At 42.5% G+C, this 20,135-nt stretch overlaps 2 protein-coding genes across 2 annotated transcripts; both read right to left on the bottom strand.

Annotated features, from left to right (window-relative positions):
- Positions 1-2,709: 2,709 nt before the first annotated feature.
- LOC134452010 (zinc finger protein 397-like) lies at positions 2,710-6,283 on the bottom strand. Its single transcript, XM_063202397.1, has 3 exons — positions 5,252-6,283; positions 4,753-5,081; positions 2,710-3,971 (listed from the first exon to the last, which is right to left on the bottom strand). The coding sequence occupies exons 1-3, from the start codon at positions 5,950-5,952 to the stop codon at positions 3,346-3,348; spliced, it is 1,656 nt and encodes a 551-aa protein (XP_063058467.1). The 5' UTR covers positions 5,953-6,283; the 3' UTR covers positions 2,710-3,345.
- Positions 6,284-10,410: 4,127 nt separating this feature from the next.
- ftr84 (finTRIM family, member 84) lies at positions 10,411-18,521 on the bottom strand. Its single transcript, XM_063202395.1, has 8 exons — positions 17,621-18,521; positions 17,143-17,238; positions 16,366-16,491; positions 13,237-13,344; positions 12,613-12,769; positions 11,724-11,777; positions 11,468-11,521; positions 10,411-11,368 (listed from the first exon to the last, which is right to left on the bottom strand). Exons 1-8 carry the CDS (start codon positions 18,191-18,193, stop codon positions 10,827-10,829), a joined length of 1,710 nt encoding a protein of 569 aa, XP_063058465.1. The 5' UTR covers positions 18,194-18,521; the 3' UTR covers positions 10,411-10,826.
- Positions 18,522-20,135: the final 1,614 nt, after the last annotated feature.

Here is a 20,135-nt window from a genome sequence, read left to right as displayed (position 1 = left end):
TATTATTATTATTACTATAACCAAACGGATGCATTTTGTCTCATCTTGACAATTAAACCAGTGTTTCTCAACAGGGGTGCCGCGGGCCCGCCTCAGGGGTGCCGCAGAAACGTGGCTGATAAATAAATTATGTAATAGAATACATATTCGTCTAAATTGATAAGTTAATGCTAGTCAGTGGAATCTTTCATCTGCCATTTACACACAATAAAGTAACTATAGGTCACCCCAGTCAGATGCAACTTCGAACGTAGGTTGTGTGATGTCTCCAAATGTGTTACTTTTCTAAGCTTTTGTGGTATCGAATGCGATACCATGTTACGGCTTGGGGTGCCTTGAAATTTTTCATGAATTGAAAGGGTGCCTCGCCTAAAAAAAGGTTGAGAAACACTGAATTAAACAACAAATACAAAACTTTGAGAGAATTCAATTCAAACAACTGGTAGTTGGTGTAAGAGGTCTGTGCCACTAGGACTGTGCAACTGGCTGTTAGCAGTTGAAAGTGCATACACAGGTTTCTTGTATACAAATTATGTCTCAGATGGTGCACTTGAGGCACAATGTTTCAGTGCGTAATTCATACGCCATACACACTGAAACATGAACACTGAAGTGCACAAGTGCACCATTTGAGATTCAGAAAAAAGACTCATGTGTGAGTGCGCAGCTGAGGATCCCTCTGCCACTTCTGACTGTTTGGAAACTGGTGTCACTCAAAAAAATGTGCTTAAGTGATTGGCTGCCTAGCAGTCATGGGTAAGCGGTTAGGGTGTCAGACTTGTAGCCCAATGGTTGCCGGTTCGACTCCTGAGTCCCGATCCGCCAGGTTGGTAATTAACCAGTGCTCTCCCCCATCCTTCTCCATGACTGAGGTACCCTGAGCATGGCTCCCCCCTTGCGCAGGTGAGGCATGAAATGCAATTTCGTTGTGTGCAGTGAACACTTGTGTGCTGTGGAGTACTGTGTTGCAATGGGACAATGGGAGTTGGAGTTTCCCAGGTAGGCTTCACTTTCACTATCACTATCACTTTCACTAATGCTTGAACTGGCCTTGCCCCAGGGCAGACTCCTGACATGATGTTTTGTGTGTGTGTACTCGTTATTTACTCTTTAATTAAAAAAATAAAAATAAAAAAATAACCCCTCTGCAACTGCACTTGTTGTTCTGTACATCTCCTGTGCACATTGTATTTGCTTGTGATGTTGGCTTGAATATGTCCTCTTTTGAAAGTCGCTTTGGTTATAAAGCGTCTGCCAAATGCAATGTAATGTAATGTAATGTAATCTTGCCACTGCTCTCAGCGTGGATGTTTGTAAATGGGAAACCCATCTATGTGGCCTAGCCATTTAGTGGCTTGTGTTTTAAACTGCTGTCATTTGAAAAATATAGAGTTGACATTTTCACCAGTCAGAATGCAGATGTCTCTAGCTTCAAACAAGTGAAGATGTTCAGATTTAATGATTGAAAAACCTTTTTCTCATTCTAAGTTTCAAGAGTAACATCGAAGGACCCCACCCCCAGTTCCCATATAGGTGTTGCAAATCAAACAGTTTATTTCATTTTTTTATTCACTTTATTTTTTTTAACATGAGCTTCATGTACAAAATAATACCTTAACAAATTAACAACTGTCAGCAATCAGCAATCTAAACTCATCTCCTTGATCATATTCTAAAAAAAATGTCTAACATTTTTATGAAATGAAAATTATTTGCTTGACTATGTTCTGTCTTTTTGGCAAAAGACTGGTTAATTGAAAAAGTTGAACATCTACATAATGTCAATTCAGATGTGACGTGATTGGTTTGGAACCGCTTTGCTGCCTGGCAAATGTGGCTTTTATTTTGACAAGTTGGCATCATTCTGTCTTCAACATTAATTAAAGGTTTGTTATGAATATTGTGTAATGTCTCATGCAACAGTCACAAATGGTTTATGTGCAGTTTATGACAGTTGCTATGAAGCAACCCATATAGTAAAAAGTTACCAAATACTGTTTCACAAACAAAGCTTGCATATCTTCAAATATTTTACATTTCTTAAAATTTTCCTGAAGAGAAAATGGAAAGGTCGGTGGACCAGTGTGAGTCATCTTCTCTTCGCATGCACCTGTTGCTGGTGCCTCCTCAGGATGTCTTTGATCTTGAAGGTCTTCCCAGTTGCCAACTATATTATTTCTGTGACTCACAAGTAAGGGTTGGTGGTCTTCTCCATGGTGCAGACGGCTACAGAACTACCTTCCCCAAGACCTACAAGACATGCATCCCAAAACTTGTATAAACTTGAATGATCTCCATTGTGCACGAGATAGAACAGAACAACACAGAGGTGTCGGTAACACTTTACTTTACGGATCGCTAATAAGGTGGTAATTTCGTGTTAATTTCATAGTTATTTCAGGATAATAACTTTGTTTTTAGTAACAACAGCAAAATAACCATACAGTTTCCAGTGCATTGTGTGTGTGTGTGTGTGTGTGTGTGTGTGTGTGTGTGTGTGTGTGTGTGTGTGTGTGTGTGTGTGTGTGTGTGTGTGTGTGTGTGTGTGTGTGTGTGTGTGTGTGTGTCAACAAGGTGTCACCGTGCTGCGAGTCATCAGGGTGTCACCACAATGCACTGGAAACTGTATGGTTATTTTGCTGTTGTTACTAAAAACAAACAGTTATTACCCTGAAATAACTATGAAATAACTATGAAATTAACATGAAATTACCACTTTATTAGCGATCCGTAAAGTAAAGTGTAAGTCTAGAATAATTAAACACCAGTGGGACAGGCACAGGGGTGCACACGGACACTGTACAACACAGCATATTACTCCAGAGAACAAAACTGTAGCTTGTAACTGTTGGTGCCCAGATGTTGATAATGATGCTGCTGAAAATCCTTAGTCCCATTCAGGGCTCTACATTAACATCAGGCAACCAGCCAAATCCTGGTGAAATTTCAGTTTGGCTGGTAGAAAAGACCAACTTTACTAGCCACTTTGACCCATTAGTGAGTGCATGTTTGGCTAGTAAAAGTACAATCTACAAGCCATTTTAGCTTGTGATGAAAAAAGATAATCTAGAGCCTTGCTCCCATTTCAACATACTCACACTCTTGTGTAGAAGTGCACCGACAATTTCAACAAAACACATTTCAGTTCTACTGTAACATTTGAAGATTTAAATTAAACATTTATTTTCTTTAATAAAAAACATGTCTAAACAGTTACTGTAAGCCGTAGATCGAAGCAATATTTAAAAATAGTGAAAAACCTTTTGATAACTTTTAACGGAACTGTAATAGCCTATTCGGTTTCGGCCACAAATTTTCCTTTCAGTGTATCTCTACTCTTGTGAGTCATCTTCTCTTCGCATGCACCTGTTGCTGGTGCCTCCTCAGGATGTCTTTGATCTTGAAGGTCTTCCCACACAGAGTGCAGAGGTGCGGCCTGAGGTCCGAGTGGAACTGCCGGTGTCGGCTAAGGCCAGGGCGGTGGCTGAAGGCCTTGCCACACTCATCGCACACGAATGGCCTGTCGCCCGTGTGGGTATTGCGGTGCTGCATAAGCGCATCCTTCACTTGGAAAGTGGCCCCACAGTCCGGGGCCGGGCACCGGTACGGACGCTCCCCGTTGTGTACGATCAAGTGTGTGCGCAGACAATGCCTGTCCCGGAACATCTTGTCACAGTGGGGACATCTGTGGACCTTGCTGTGGATGCGGCCGTGTTGGAGCAGCAGAGTCTTGGAGATGAAGGTCGCCTCGCATATCTGGCAAGCGAACAGCGGATGGCAGGCATTCCTGTGTCTGTTCAAGAGGAACGACGTGGTGAATATCTTTCCACAGTCAGAGCATGAATGGTCCTTCATGGCTGTAGTGGCCACTGCTTCTTTCACACGCATAGAGGAGACTTTCTTTACTTTGCTGGTGGAAGGCCTCTTCGCTGGTGGTCTTCTTCTAAAGGTCATTGTAGATGATGACTGGCCTGTTGGAATGAGAGCGAGGGTGGATTAACCCATTGATGCTGGATGTTGCGTTGCGCAACATTGGCCCTGGCGCCTGGAGCTGCATGACGCAACATTCAGGCTCATGAGATTTAAGACAATTTTATGAAAAATCTTGGTATATTAGTGCTTAATAAATGTATAAATGCAACTCATGGCATGTTTTTATGTGCTTCAGACGCTGAGAGATTTAGGTTTCATAAGCTGAGGGCAGCTGTCCCAACAAGGGCTTAGACATCCAGTAGGCATTTTTTGCAGCTACTTTAGGCATCAATGGGTTAACCTGCCAGAGGCATATCACTGTCCCCAAAACACCATAAAGTTACTGCCATCTTGACCATTTGAGGCCCTCAAAGTGTAACCATGTACTTGGGAAACTCCCACTGTTATTGTGACACAGCACTCAACAGCACAAAGTGCTCACTGCACACAACAAAATTACATTTGTGCCACACCTGTGCAAGGGGGCAGCCCAAAACGGCGTCCCAAGGGAGTGGTGCATCAGGACGTTATCATGTTCAGGTGTTCGGGAGTTGAACAAGCAACCTTTGGGCTACACATCTGACGTCCTTACTGCTTACCCATGACTGTGTTACCCATGACTATTATCATGCGCCAAAGTGCGTTTTCTCACTGCCTGGTGGACACCTAAACCCTCCCCAGAAAAGCGTAATCTATCAGACCATTCGTGAATCACGAAGTAAATCTAAATGAATAGTCTGGCCTGTCAGTCTAGGTATATCCCCCATCCCGTAAACCTACCTTGAGGGGACGAGGCAATATGTTGGGCATGAGGACTGCTCGGTTCCTCAGTGTGTCCTCCTTGTATGGAAGAGGAGTCTGCCACAGCTCCTGTACCATAGTACTCCTCCTCCATTGGCTCCTGCTTGACCGTTGTGGTCAATCCCTCTGGCTCGTTCCCTGCTTGCTCTTCCTCCTTCTCCACCACGCGGCCAACCTCCCCCGCTGCCTCTGCATTCACGTTGAAGGAGACAGACTGGCAGAACACTAATGTTGTTTCATCCTTCGCTGCCACCATCCGTGCTGTTGTGTGGTTCTCCTTTCCCGCCAAAGAAACGGCTTGACTCACTCTGAAAACAAAGGAAACAATAAAAAAACACAACAATTTAGCCAACATCAGGTACCTAGGCCTACATCAGTTCTGTGCATGCATGGTTTACAAAACTGGAAACCTTATTAAGATGATCAGCGAATTAACTATCAAAATAAGATCATTTCTTCTATAACTGGGGTATCCTACCTAATCTCTGGTGCACATCTGGTTTCAGGTGATTCTGCCGTGTTCTGTTCCTTGGTCACCTCCTTGTCAGTTTCCATACACCACTCCTTGCTAGTGGTTTCGAGGAACTGCTCGGCGAGACCAATCGCCTGCTCCATGTCTTTGGGTCGACGCTGCATCACCCAGTCCCTTGCAGCAGTGGGCAGGAGGTCCACAAACTTGTGCAGGGCTACGAGGCCCACCACATCCTCTGCACTTCTCCTCGCTGGTTTCAGCCAGCGTCTGGCTGCTTGGTCCAGCCCTTGACCCAACTCCCTGGGCCCCTTAACAGAGTCAAAACTGGCCAACGTGAAGCTAACTTGCCACTGCTCCTCAGCCATTCTTGCTTGACTGCACAAATGGTCTTTAAGGAGCTCATACTCGTTATCCTGCTGTGAGGGCTTGAGCCCATCATCAGTCATTTTCATACCCACAATGTTCATGATCTGTTTGGTCCATTCCGACGGAGGGATGTTGTTGGCACAGGCAGCACCCTCAAGTGCAGCAAAGCATGCCTCAATATCTTCACTGGTTCCATAGCCGTTTGGAGGGGTTGGCGTGGTTTGTTCAGGGCGTAATAGATGGGCCAGCAGATCATTCTGAATCCTCTCCTGCATTGCAATGGCTCTCTGAAGTTGACCCTGGAGCTCTGTGAGGGACCTCACACAGCGAAACACGTCCATTCTCGACAACACGCGTTCAGTCAAACTTGTTATATTAGCAGAGACTATTCTATTTGACTGGTATTAGTGTAAATGCCCGCTTTAACGGCAATAACTATAATGGTGGGTCAAAGCATGCTGTTCTCCACAATAGTCAAATCAAGATGTTATCATTCGCAGAGACGAGCCAACGACATAACTTTACCCACCGTCAAGCAGCAATGCCAGAACATGCATTGAACTAAAATGCATGCAAACAATGCTGACTGAAAGGCTACAATCGCAGTCAGAAACTCTGCTAAAATGTTATAAGTTACAACCTGGTAACCTGTTGTTGTGAAGCAAAATCATCCAGTATGAGCGCAGCGCGCATGCGAGAATGAGTGTCGATTTGATGACGTTTTTAAAAAGCGACATATTCTATGTAAACAAACATGAACGTGGTTTTAGCTCAGCCCCACAATCTGTTGTGGAAAATAGGTAAAGCTTTACCTTAAAAGTATATTGCAATTTTATTCTAGAAACGTACAGTGAATGACGCTAGCTTTTATTGAACAAATTGTTGGCCCTGAACACAGATCTAATAAAACTGTAGGTCTATATAGTCCAGCGGATTGGTGAATTGATCATGCACTTTTGAGTAAAAGCATGAAAATTGGTACACATATACCTCTTCCTATGCTTATTAATATAAGCGTTGGAGGCGTCACGAAAAATGAAGAATTTTCAAGATGGCCGCCAAATCCAATATGGCCAACCCAAATTAATGAAACTACCTGACACGTTGTTGTAAAAGCATGAAAATGGGTACATATATCCTTCTTGATATGCTGATTAATATTAGCATTGAAGGTGTAGTGAAAAATTATGAATTTTCAAGATGGCTGCCAAATCCTATATGGCCAACCCATATTAACGAAACTACCTGACACTTTGTAGTAAAGGCCTGAAAATTGGTACACATGTCCTTCTTAATATGCTGATCAATGTTATTGTTGGAGGCCCCACGAAAAATGCTGTATTTTCAAGATGGCCGCCAAATCCAATATGGCCAACCCATATTAGTGAGAAACCATCATGCCATAAATGCCTGAAATTTGGTAAATACATACTCTATGATGTACCTATTAATGTTAGAAATGGAATTGTTGCGTAAAACCAAAATTGAAATGTTCAAAATGGCCACCAAAGGAAATAAGAGTGAATCTATTATGCACGTAGTAAAAGCATGAAAATGGTTACACATTTCCTTCTTTTTCAGCTGATTATTAGATGTGAAAAACACAGAATTTTCAAAATGGCCGCCAAATCCAATATGGCCAACCCATATTAACTACCGGGCACTTTGTGGTAAAAGCATCATAATTGGTAGCACAGTTAAATCTTTGGGGGTATGAATTTTACAGACAAATCAAACATGCTTGACCCATATTAGTGAAACCACCCTGCACTTTGTAGCAGGAGCATGCAATCAGCACACATATACTTATTGATATGTATAATAATGTAGAAGGGTTCACGTGAGAAGGGCGTGCACGCACACAGACACACACAAAAGTAATAGTCCTAAAAAAGATTACTCTGGAAGTGATCCTAACATAGCCTAATTTCGAAACATCAAACCCTACCCTACTAATGTTATATATAGATAGTGTTACATATTGTGTTACAGTACATTAGTGAAACCAGGGCACAATTTGCAGCGAAAGCATGAAAACACATGTATCTTTTTATTGTATTAACATCATCAAAAAATCTAAAGAATTTTCAAGATGGCCCCACATCAAATATGGCCAGCCCATAGATGTATAACTGGGTATAAAATCTCCTATATTTATCTCAGTATAAATTTCTCTGTACTTGTAGTAGAAACATATTTGTAGTCTTTGATGAGTCAATAAATATTTTAGTCACATTTTCAATGGATTTGAGCCATTTATCATTGAAATAAATGTGCACAACCTTCATTCAAGTACTGTAGGTAGCAAAGCAAAATCTTGTCCCCCCTCAACAGGGGGGTTAAATCAAATCTCATCAACTTCACCTTGCATATGATGCATAGTTTGCATACCTTGAACTACAAATACAGAAATGGGGGTTCACCATAAGCCAAATGTTGCACACCATTATTATAGCCAAAAAATGAATCCTAATACTGTACAAGTAAACTTTCATTCAAGGTTACTCAAATTTACATACACAGAGTTGACTTTGCACCAAATGTGCCATTCACCATTTATTCAAAGTTTTGTGTATCTTTTAATTAGGCATTGTTGGCAGTTTGATTGATGTTGGGCATAGGATATACTACAACCTGGGGAATCCCATGCTGCTTTGCACACTTTCTGATCTGAAAGACAGCATGGATTCCATCCCTCAGAAATTGCATATGTAACCTTCAGAGTATCTCACTTGTGAGATCAACTGGTGTTAACCAGGCAAGACATACCCATACAACATGCATGGGACAGGATTGCAGTTCGTTTGAAAACCTTGAAGTACAGATAGAAGTAGTAATTAATTATTGGTTTCTTTTCTTAACCATGTTTTAACCATGTCCATGAATTGACAAATCAATTGAACTTTCTGTCTAGCAACCTTGAAATCTTGACCCTTTTGAATTTGTGGTCATGAGAGGCATATTAAACACAAGGCCTATGAAGTCGTCACTAACTGCTAGAGGTACTGTATATCCCACAATGTGCCTGGAGGATTAATGTGTATGGGTTGGCTACATTTGATTTGGCGGTCATCTTGAAAATTCGGGTTTTATTTGCTATGCCTCCATTTCAAATATTAATCAGCATATCAAGAGGTACATGTGTACCATTTTCATGCCTTTACTACAAAGTGGGTGTTAAATTCATCAATAGTTTCATTACTATGGGTTGGCTAGATTTGATTTGGCGGCTATTTTGAAAATTAAACTTGCAATGCCTCCATTTCTTGTATTAATCAGAATATAAAGAAGTAACTGGGCATCCATTTTCATGGGTTTACAACAAAGTTTCAGGTACAGTAGCTTCATTAATATGGGTTGGCCATATTGGATGTGGCGGCCATCTTGAAAATACAGCATTTTTCGTGGCGCCTCCAACGATAACATTGATCAGCATATTAAGAAGGACATGTGTACCAATTTTCAGGCCTTTACTACAAAGTGTCAGGTAGTTTCATTAATATGGGTTGGCCATATTGGATTTGGCGGCCATCTTGAAAATTCATAATTTTTCGCGGCGCCTGCAATGCTAATATTAATCAGCGTATCAAGAAGGATATATGTACCAATTTTCATGCCTTTACATCAACGTGTCAGGTAGTTTCATTAATTTGGGCTGGCCATATTGGATTTGGCGGCCATCTTGAAAATTCTTCATTTTTCGCGACGCCTCCAAGGCTAATATTAATCAGCATATCGAGAAGGATATGTGTACCAATTTTCATGCTTTTACTCAAAAGTGCACGATTAGGCCCTTTTGTGTGTCTAATCCGCCGGACTAATAGGCCTATGCCCCTGTCTTACAGCCTACATGTCACCATCAAAATGTAAGCTATATTTGTAATATTAAATTATTCTACTAGATGTGCAATATGCCGTGTGTTCTATAAATGCTAGATGTTTGAAAAACATGATGACCAATTTGATGAAAACCATGCATTCTAGATGATGAGCACAAACCATCAACCATGTAACCAACTAGGCCTGGTGGTTTTTTTTTGTTTTTTTTTCAATGGTGCATCAGTTTGTAGCCTATTCCACACCCTTTCACTTTATATTAGACCAGTGGTTCTCAACCTTTTTTGAGCAAACGCCCTCTTGACCTCATCATAAGCCTGCCAACGCCCCCCTCAGTATTGAAAAATATAATAGACTAATGCCACCCAAATGGGAACTAAGCCCCACCCCCTCTCAGCTGTATCCCTCTCCAACGCCCCCTGGGGGGCTGTACCGCCCCTGTTGAGAAACACTATTTAGACCATAATAGGCCATAGGCCATATTCACTTTGTAGTAGCCCGACGGGCCAGACCATTCATTTTGAATGAATTACGAAGTAGTTAATGTGGTCCAGTAAAACCAGGCTAAGCTTGTTGTGGCATTAATTATTTATTGCCTAGGCCAGTGGTTCTCAAAGTGTGGTCCGGGGACCACTAGTGGTCCGTGACAGAGCTCAGGTGGTCCGCGAGGGGATCTCTACTTTTACAAATATTTTTAGACAAGATAGGAGTAAGCTATATTTGTAACATTATTACAAAGCTAAACATAGCATTTTCACTACAGGCTTGTAAAAAGTGATCTGCACCGAAATTACCAGTGTCAAATTAGAACCCATCTACTGTCAACTCAGTTGGTAGGCGGTCCCTGAACATATTTGGGGGGACAAAGTGGTCCTCGGTCTGAAAAAGTTTGAGAAACACTGACCTAAGCCTATTTTGATACCAATAATGTTTGATGCCAGGGTACAAAGAAGCCTTGTAATGAAATGTAACTGGGGGGTGGACAGGACTCATTTTTTTGTTTTGCCATTCATAGCTATCCAAAGTTTTGTGCTATTGTTGCATTTTATTCATTTTCATGCATGCATATACCTACATGTTTTATTTACATTCATTTTTAACATGTATTTTACAAATCAACACATTTTCATATAATCAGCTTTTAGGCCTATTAATACATGCCTGTTGTTGTAGCTGAAAAGAACATAGCAGTAAGCAACATTTCACCAGGCAAATAAGCATTTCACTTTATGGCTAAAAAAACCCTGTAATGTCCCAGAGTACTTATACGTCCATACGGTCAATTTTATACACATAACATAAGCTACTGGCAAAGTGCACTTTCAAATAAGACATAATGATATTGATTGCCCAAACTGTTGCTTATTTCTGCGACTCATTAGTAAGGGCGGGTGTTCTTCTCCAAGGTGCAGATAGTGACAGAAGAGCCAACCCCAAAACCTGCATAAAGTGCTTCAGAAAACTTTGCGGAAAATTTGTGAATGAGATCCATGGTCTCAGAGATTGAGTAGAAAGACACCGTGTTGCCTGCGTAGTCTAGATAAACACCAATGCGACCTGCACGGGGCGCTTGGGGCAAGTCCTTGTCGACTTTGTTATGCCAGGCGGAGTAACCCGAGTCGGAGCACAGGAGGCTCCAGGACTTCTCGTTGTAGCCCAGCAGGCTGCTGGAGCTCTTGCCCTTGCGGCTGATGGTCTTGTAGGCCACGCCGATGGAGAACTCGCCGGTCCACTCCACCTCCCAGTAGTGCCGGAACCCACTGAGGGGCTCGTTGCAGAGGATCTGGCAGAACCCGTCGAAGCGGTCCGGATGGTTGGGGTAGAACTGAACCGTCTTCTTCCTCATCACCTTGCGGCCGTTGTCCGACAGAGCCAGCTCTTTGTAAGCTGTGTTTTGGTCAAATGTGAGGCTAAAGGAATCTGCAGAAGAGTCAATGTCAAGAGTCAATGTCGTTTTTTTATTAAGTGACATAAAATTGGCATGGACTAAAGGTCAAGCTTCTCTTTTCTGACACTTACATCTCAAGAAGTCTGATCTGTTCTTTGGCTGCTGGAAGTCCGCTCTTACAGGAGCTGCAGATGAGAAAAAAAATAACAATGTGAAACTGGTACCCTCCTTATTGAATATTATCTTAACCTTTGTCAACAGCATTTGGTTTTAAAGTCCTGAGCGCTTCCACACGTGATGACCTATTCACATAAACAACCCCCACTGACACATTACATGAACTGTTTCTTTTTTTTCCTGCTTTTTCACGTTTTTGTTTTGACTTACCTTTTAAGCGTCCCCCAGCTCTTGGTACAAGGACATAAACTGGAGTGTCGCTCACTAGGAAAGAAATGGCAGCACTTATTGTATGCAGCATTAACTTTGTTGTATTTCCCTAAAAATACAAAGCATTTCACTCTAACTCATTTGTTTGATGACATAGACTATGGTCTTCTTATCTTAAATACATTAAAAAAAACACACAAGGCATCCAAGAAGCTGCTATAAAATGTGTTTGTTTACTTTCAACTTGTAAAAGGTAAAAGGTTCAAGGATGACATTGAGTTGCTTTAACTGTAACTTGGCTCCTCCAACCAGAGTGTCCGACTAATTATTTTGAGTTAATGTGTTTCTTCTGCAGGGAAGCCGACAGAGGGGGACAAAGGGGTTAGTCATCCCGGGCCCAGGGAGAGAGGGGGCCCAGGAATAGGTCCCCATCGCATTACATTTTATTAGGTGGAGGGCCTGTCGTGCCGAAAAGCGAGTCCCTGCCAGAACACGAGTGCCCTCATTGAAACCAATGACATTTTTTGAGAGAAAATTATACTATTTTTGCAGAATGAATTACATAATTTATGAACTAAAAATATGCTTATGAACCCTCCACTTAATATGAGCTATTTATTTACTAATAATACTGAAATTGTAACAAGCTCTTTGTAATACTTCCAGAAGGAATGCAGATACTTTATTGATTGGCTTTCCATCTTAAATTGTGTCGGATTTTTCTGCAATAATGGGTAAAAAATATCTGAAAAATTGGTAATTGGTTTCCATTGGTTTCAATGAGGGCACTCGTGTTCTGGCAGGGACTCGCTTTTCGGCACAACAGGCCCTTTCAGAAGACTTTGTCCTGGGCCCTGGAAAACCTGTCAGCGGCTATGTGGTTCTGTACCTGTTTTTGAGATTGTGCCGACCTCCTTCTTGCAGGTGTCATCCAGGTGCTCCTTCATGTCTGTGACGGTCTTGGTGATCTCGCCGAAGGAGAACTCTGGGTTGATCAGGACCTTAGGCACCATGGGCTCAGGAGCGACGGACAGCGTGGGGAAATTCTACAACATGAAACAACAGGCAAGTATATTGTCAGTTTTGTCATGTAGTGAAGATATCATAATACTGTAGTTTACCTCCCTTAAAGGTCCACTGTATATTTCTCAATCTCAGCTGATTCTCATGGGAGGTCCCAACCCCCGGTGTCTTCCTAAAAGTCCACACTGTCAGAACTCAGTGCATTAATTTAGAAAAAAATATATAGTGTAGAGTAGGGTAGAGTTCTTTTATTAATCCTGAGGGAAATTAAGGTGTCTGACAGCTTACATAAATAGACCTACACAAATACAAAACACACATATATATACATATATACGTACTGTATATACATACACACTACTGGTCTAAACTTGAGATGGAAAAATATTACTGACACAAAAATAGAGCAGCGGAAGTCAGTAAAATCAAATGAAAGACTGTAATGGATTAAGCGCAGCGTTCAGTGTGCAGAGTGCTGTTTACACAGTACCTGCAGAAAGTGGATGTTGTCCTCAGTGTCCAGTATCTGCCGGAGCTCCGAGTCTCTCCTCTGCAGCTCCATAATCTCCTGCTCCAGCCTCTCCACATAGCCCTGGGCCTGGCGTTCAACACACACAACCAGTGGTGTAGTCTACGTAGAACGCGGGTATACGGAGTATACCCACTTCTAAATTTCAGGGATTTCAGTATACCCACTTAAAATGGATTGATCCATTGTTTTGAATAGCACAAACATATACAGTATACCCACTTACATTTTTTTTCAAATGTACAGTATACCCACCATAAAAAAGTAGACTACACCACTGCACACAACACAAACAACATTACCTCTGCACACTGGGTATGGATGGTGTATGCACCAAGGGGATTTAGGTGATTATACTTGGTCTTTTTAAATTTAGCCTATTCAATCCAGTGGGATCTTCGAGGGCCTGAGGAAGGTCTCACAGGACCGACACTAAATAGTTTTTTTGTTTTGGTGCATGATTTGGTGGATGTTTAGACACGGTGTGTCTTCCTCAGAATGTTGTGGTCACTAGTCTACTGGAAGTAGTTGAACCTGTTTCTTTCGGATCCACAGAAATAGACTGTAGGATTTAGTTTGCCTACACATCATGTTTATTAGCAACACAAACTGGTGTTTTCACATGAAACAGACAATATTTACATTCACCTATTGCCAGTGGCACTGATCATCAGATGAACATGGAAAACATTTTGCATCATTCAAATCATTCACATATCACCACATCAAATCAAGTATGTCACTGTGAATGGATAGTATTAGTATTATAGTATTAATATAATATTAATCATTAATACAAATAATATATAATTATAGTATTATCCATTCACATTATCACTGTGGACAGTATTAGGGGTTTCAAATCCGAAGAGTTTAGTTGTAAGTAGCTAAACTTCTTCAGTTTCTGGCTTGATGTTTACGGAAATATATTGTAGACCTATCTTTGAACACTGCAGGCGCTTCTGTGAGGTTTTCTTGTATTTTACGAATTACAGACACCAAAATTGTGAACTGTCATCCTGCAGTAGGTCACACGTAGGGGCGTAGCAGCAAATATTGGGCCCTATGCACAAGCAGCTCCTGTGGACCTCCCCCCCAAACAATATATCTTCATAAATCGGACTGTGTGTGGGCCCCCTATATACATGGGGCCCTGATGACTCAGTCATACTTTACCAGTGTTGCCAGATGTACGGTAATTGTCGTATTTGTACCATAATTTTGTCCATTTTGGCCTCTGTCCGACCAAAAAAACATGACGTACAATAATTTCAGAGGTGTCATTCAGTTCATTTACAGTGGTGCTCATATGTTTACATACCCCAGCAGAATATAGGCTTTCTCTGCGATTTCTCACAAAATATGAAGTATTACACAAAACCTTTTTTTCCACTCATTGCTAGTGACTGTCTTAAGACATTTATTAGCAATATTCTGTGTTTACTCTTTCAAAAGCATGATCACAGCCCAAACTACCCAAATGACCCTGTTCAAAAGTTTACATACCCTAGTTTCTTATGCTGAATATGGCCCTGTTTAACATCAGGGACAGCTCTAAATTGTTTGTGGTAGTTGTGGATAAGGCTCTTAATGTTCTCAGATGACAAAACAGCACATTCTTCCTGGCAGAATGGTTGTTTCCTATAATATCTTTGGGTGTCTTGCTGGAACCTCACATTTGAGGTTTCCCCTGAGTGGCTCAATGATGTTGAGATCAGGAGAGTGAGATGGTCGCTCAAAAACCTTCATTTTATTCTTTCTGAAGCTAATGACGGGTTGATTTGTCTTTCTGTGTCGAAATATTGTCATGTTGGCACCGTTGGAATTTCAATTCAGAAATGCAATATGAGGAGTTTGGTTGGAATCAAGCCAATGGGCAAGGGAATCATTGCATTGCAATGATCATTGCAAGGGAAATTGTTCAGGAGGCATAGGACAACCAAAAAATAACTTCAGGTGAAATATAGGACAACATGAAATTTTTTTTAAAACTGTACAGGAAAGAGGCACTTAAGGAAAGATGGGCTGTTGGGGGTTGCCAGGAGACAGCCATTACTACAAAAATGCAAACATGTTATTTTGCATATGATACACCAAATAGCACAGTGAGAAGCATCAAAATGCCTGTGACAAAGTAATTTGGGAAAATGAGATCAATATAGAACTTTTTTCAGCCACTATTAACAGTACCATTTGGAGAACAGTCAACGGAGCCTATGATGAAAGTTACACCATCCCTTCTGTGAAACATGGTTATGGACCACTGATGTCATGGGGACATTTGAGTTACAAATGCACTACACTTTTGGTCCATACTCACAGAATGATGAATACATTGCCCTGTGAAAAATACTGGAGGAAACTTGACACTCATCAGCCTCGAAAATGCACATGGTCCATTGTTTGGACATGCCAACATGACAATATTTCAGCACAGAAAGCCAAATCAACCCGTCATTAGCTTCAGAAAGAATAAAATTAAGTTTTTGAGCGACCGTCTCACTCTCCTGATCTCAACATCATTCAGCCACTCAGGGGAAACCTCAAATGTGAGGTTCCAGCAAGACACCCAAAGATATTATATGAAACAACCATTTTGCCAGGAAGAATGTGCTGTTTTGTCAACTGAGAACATTAATAGCCTTATCCACAATTACCACAAACAATTTAGAGCGGTCCCTGATGTTAAACAGCGCCCTATTCAGCATCAGAAACTAGGGTATGTAAACTTTTGAACAGGGTCATTTGGGTAGTTCGGGTTGTGATCATGCTTTTGAAAGACTAAACACAGAATATTGCTAATAAATATCTTACGCTAGTCACTAGCAATGAGTGAGAAAAAAGGTTTTGTGTAATCCTTCATATTTTGTGAGAAATCGCCAAGAAAGCGTATATTCTGCTGGGGTATGTAAACATATGAGCACCACTGTACATGCCTGGAAACAACAATTTGGGTCTTGTACGACAATTTCCTCCCAAAAAGCCCCCCAAAAAAAGATAATTTAGATATTTTGGTACGATAATTCAGCATTTTCCATCTGGCAACACTGTACTTTACCCTCCTGAACGACACCCGCACACATACTGTACCTGTGCCATGGAGGCCTGCAGGTTGGCCTGAATGAGCTGGCTGATCTCCGCGTGCCAGCGCTCCACGGCCTGCAGCATCTCGTTAAAGATCTTGTCGCTGTCCCCCTGTGCTCGATGGGCATTCCCCTACAGAGAGACGAGACACACGACATGTTTATTTAGTCATAGTAGTACAGGAGTCTGTGGGTTCCATATGTATTTACACAGGGTAGTTTCACAACCCTCCACCTCACAATGTGCTTATTTCTTTATATTTTACCTTTATTTAACCAAGGGAAAAAAAATTCACATTGAGATAGAAATCTCTTTTTCAAGTGAGCCCTGGCCAAGGCAGCGAAACACATTACATTCTCAAAGACAGGACAACAAAACAGAAAGGATTTAAATAGATGTAAAGATAAAATTACAAAAAGGACAAAACAGAAAGGATTAAAATGGATGTAAGGATAAAATTACACAATAAGAATAATATACATAAAACAAGTTTAGAAATTAAAGGCAAGTGCAGACAGGTACCCACCGTAGCCTCTTACTGCAGCAGGGGTCGCCGGCGACCCTATTCACTTGCTGAAAATGCTCAACTACATCATAACAACATTGCTATGACATTACAGAGAGCCATAGTGCTGTGCTAAGGGGTTAAGCACCCCTATATTGTGGAACAGGTACCCACCTTAAGCACCCCTATATTGTGGAACAGGTACCCACTTTAAGCACCCCTATATTGTGGAACAGGTACCCACCTAAGCACCCCTATATTGTGGAACAGGTACCCACCTTAAGCAACTCAACATTGTGGCGAAGCTCCTGCAGTTCCTTCATCCTCTCTTGGATGATATGTTGAACATCTGACTGTGTGACTACTAGAATTTTCTACAAAAAAACATCACACAGAGAGATGGAAAGGAAGGAGGAAAAAGGAGAGAGGGAGAGGAATGTAGACAAGTAGGGAGGGAGTATTAAGTAATGTTGATATGATCAATCAAACCACAAAGCATCTTGTTCTACTGCAGATCTGTCAAGCATTGCAATTCAACAACTCGGATCAGTTGGATAAAATGGTAAGATATTCAGACAACAGATGGTTCGGAATTGAAAAAAAATTGAATGTATCTCAGTCAGTCATAGAATCTTTCAATTGTACTTTAAATTATATGTTTCTCAGTTTGTGAATACATTCTCATCCACATGAATTTTGTACTTATATACATATATACTGTGCCTCAATAAGTAACTAAGTAGTTAACAAGCTCACCTGTTTGTCTGTTCTCTCCTCCTCTGCACTCACTATGTTATGGCTCCGATGCTCGCGCACCGTGCAGAGCACGCAGACGCACATCTGGTCGGAGCGACAGAACAGCTCCAGCCCCTTCTCGTGCTGCGGGCAGATCTTGCGGTCCAGGTGGCCCGTCTCGTCCACCAGCTTGTGCCGCTTGAAGGTGGCCGACTCGTAGTGGGGCTTGATGTGCGTCTCGCAGTAGTAGGCCAGGCACACCAGGCACGACTTCACCGCCCTGCTGCGCCGCCCCGTGCAGAAGTCGCACAGCGAGTCGCGCTTCAGGTACGGGAAGGGCGTGAGCTGGGGAAGGGGCGTCTGGGGGTCGCGCGGGTCCGGGGAGCCCACGTTGGGCATGTTGCGCCGCAGGACCGGGCGCGGGGTGAAGGTGGCGCGGCACTGGGCGCAGCTGTAGACACCCACGTGGTCGTACTGGTCCCAGTAGATCTTGATGCACTCCAGGCAGTAGGTGTCCCCACACGGTATGGTGACGGGGTCCCGCAGGGTGTCCATGCACAGGGCACACGTCTCCGGGAAGCCCGAGTCTGTCATGGTGCCTCAGGATGACAGTAGCACCACAGACAGAGACAGAGAGAGAGAGAGAGAGAGCAACAGAACAACTGTTTTCAACCTTTTTTGAGCCAAGGTACCTTTTTCCGAGGAGACGGTGCCAAGGAACACCTCCAACTGTAAATGCTAACTGAAAATAAAACACTAGTGCCTATACTAAGAATGTACAGTCTATGTACATTCTAGAATTTTCCACGGCACACCAGATGATCTCGGCCACCCCCGGCACACTGCCTTAGGAGGACAGCAGCTCTAGAGACAGAGACAGAGCGAGAGAGCAACAGCACAACTGTGACTGTGTTAAGTTAAAAGGGATTGACCAACTGAGACAAGAACACCCACATTGTTCTGTATTTATAGCGAGGTGAGTGTGGGAACTGGAGACAGGGGCGCGTACAGGCAGGTGGTGTGTTTTGGGAGTAAACAGAAGCTGAGGGATGTAGCATGAGGGTGTTTCGGCAGAAAAGTCGGAAAAACTCAAGAGTGTGACAGGGCATGGTGAAGATTGACTTTGATACCATACGACCTGCATATGAGGGGAATGGAAGAGGTACTCGTATGCTGAACTTGACTAACCTTCTGCAAGCCCTGCGTCTCATCTACGCATTATGTGCCCAATACATATGATTTCTACCCTTCACATGTGAATCAAGACATTACAAGTACTGATACTTGTCTTGTCAGAGCTAAAAGTCACAACAGTCACGACCTAATGGAACATGAAATGTCTCTATGGCATTCATCTTGAATTAGTTCAATCTGAGCCAACACTTTGGTAATCATTCGTTAACCGTCATTCTTACAGTCATTATCAGGAAATAATTGTATGGGTGGCTGCTAATATTGTATTTCTGTAGAGGTCAGAATGTTATTCTCAAAACACCGAAACTCAGTTCCATGGTGGTGTCAGTGCTGACAAAACAGAACCTGTCGACCTGTCAACTCGACACCAGACAAGCTTTGTTGACCAGAATCTAGATGACAGCCAACACAAATCTTATTGAAATAATGTGCAGACAAAGGCAATATGTGTGTTGTGATGGTGGAGCACAGCACATTCTGTTCTCATCACAGTGATTAGAAAGTGCGACCAGAGATGGAAACCTGACCTCCTGTCCTGGCCAACTCTGCGGGCGTTACTACTTTTATTTTTGACAGGACAGTTTACAAAAGACAGGAAACGATTTGGGGGAGAGAGAGACGGCGAAGGGTCGGCAAATGACTGGAATGGAACCCAGGCCGGGTTGCCGGTGTAGCAGCCCAGTGCCCTACCGTCAGGGCCACGGTAGGGCCATAGGCGACCCTTTTTATGTCAAATGACACATACTGTAGATGTGTGAATGCATTTATGTGTGCGTCTGGGCGCTTGTGTGTGTGTGTGTGTGTGTGTGTGTGTGTGTGTGTGTGTGTGTGTGTGTGTGTGTGTGTGTGTGTGTGTGTGTGTGTGTGTGTGCGCGCGTGCGCGTGCGCGTGCGCGTACATGTCTGGCCAAGAGTCTGTCTACAACTCTGTGGATGTTTTCCCCTGCAGACGTCAAACACACGCTGGCAGACAAACAGGGTCATTATGATACCTGGCCAATAGCCCTTTTACGGGCAGTAGCAGTAGGAGGGAAGGGGGCAAGGGTGTAGGCCAACTGTAAACAATGAGTAATCAGGAAGCCGTCCTGTACTCATCCATGGCTAAAGCGCCCCTGGTCAAGACATCTAACCCCACTCTGCTGCAGGGGGACTGACCCTTTCCAGAAATAACTGTAGCCTGCTGTTAAGTCGCTTTGGAGAAGAACGTTAGCGAGATGTAATGTAATTATGTAGCGTTCTCAAATGGTTTGAATAAACCTGGGGACTAGCATTACCTGTGCACTGTTTATAATTTTCCATTTTTGTCCAGGATAGAATAAATGCTGAGGCCTAAATCATTTGGT

This window comes from Engraulis encrasicolus, chromosome 7 (assembly GCF_034702125.1).
Source record: "Engraulis encrasicolus isolate BLACKSEA-1 chromosome 7, IST_EnEncr_1.0, whole genome shotgun sequence".
Taxonomy (NCBI): Eukaryota; Metazoa; Chordata; class Actinopteri; order Clupeiformes; family Engraulidae; genus Engraulis; species Engraulis encrasicolus.
This window is presented reverse-complemented; position numbering and strand designations above follow the sequence as displayed.

Bases quoted from the DNA above. Each gene is read 5' to 3' on its own strand.
- LOC134452010 (XM_063202397.1), bottom strand. From the start codon at position 5,952: ATGGACGTGTTTCGCTGTGTGAGGTCCCTCACAGAGCTCCAGGGTCAA. The intron at 5,082-5,251 runs GTAGGATACCCC...CTTTGTTTTCAG, and splicing joins AGATGTGCACCAGAGATTAG to AGTGAGTCAAGCCGTTTCTT. The intron at 3,972-4,752 runs GTAGGTTTACGG...TCATTCCAACAG, and splicing joins TATTGCCTCGTCCCCTCAAG to GCCAGTCATCATCTACAATG.
- ftr84 (XM_063202395.1), bottom strand. From the start codon at position 18,193: ATGACAGACTCGGGCTTCCCGGAGACGTGTGCCCTGTGCATGGACACC. The intron at 13,345-16,365 runs GTACAGTATGTG...GTTGAACGCCAG, and splicing joins TGCAGGCCTCCATGGCACAG to GCCCAGGGCTATGTGGAGAG. The intron at 11,778-12,612 runs GTACAGAACCAC...TTTCTTTCCTAG, and splicing joins CGGCACAATCTCAAAAACAG to TGAGCGACACTCCAGTTTAT.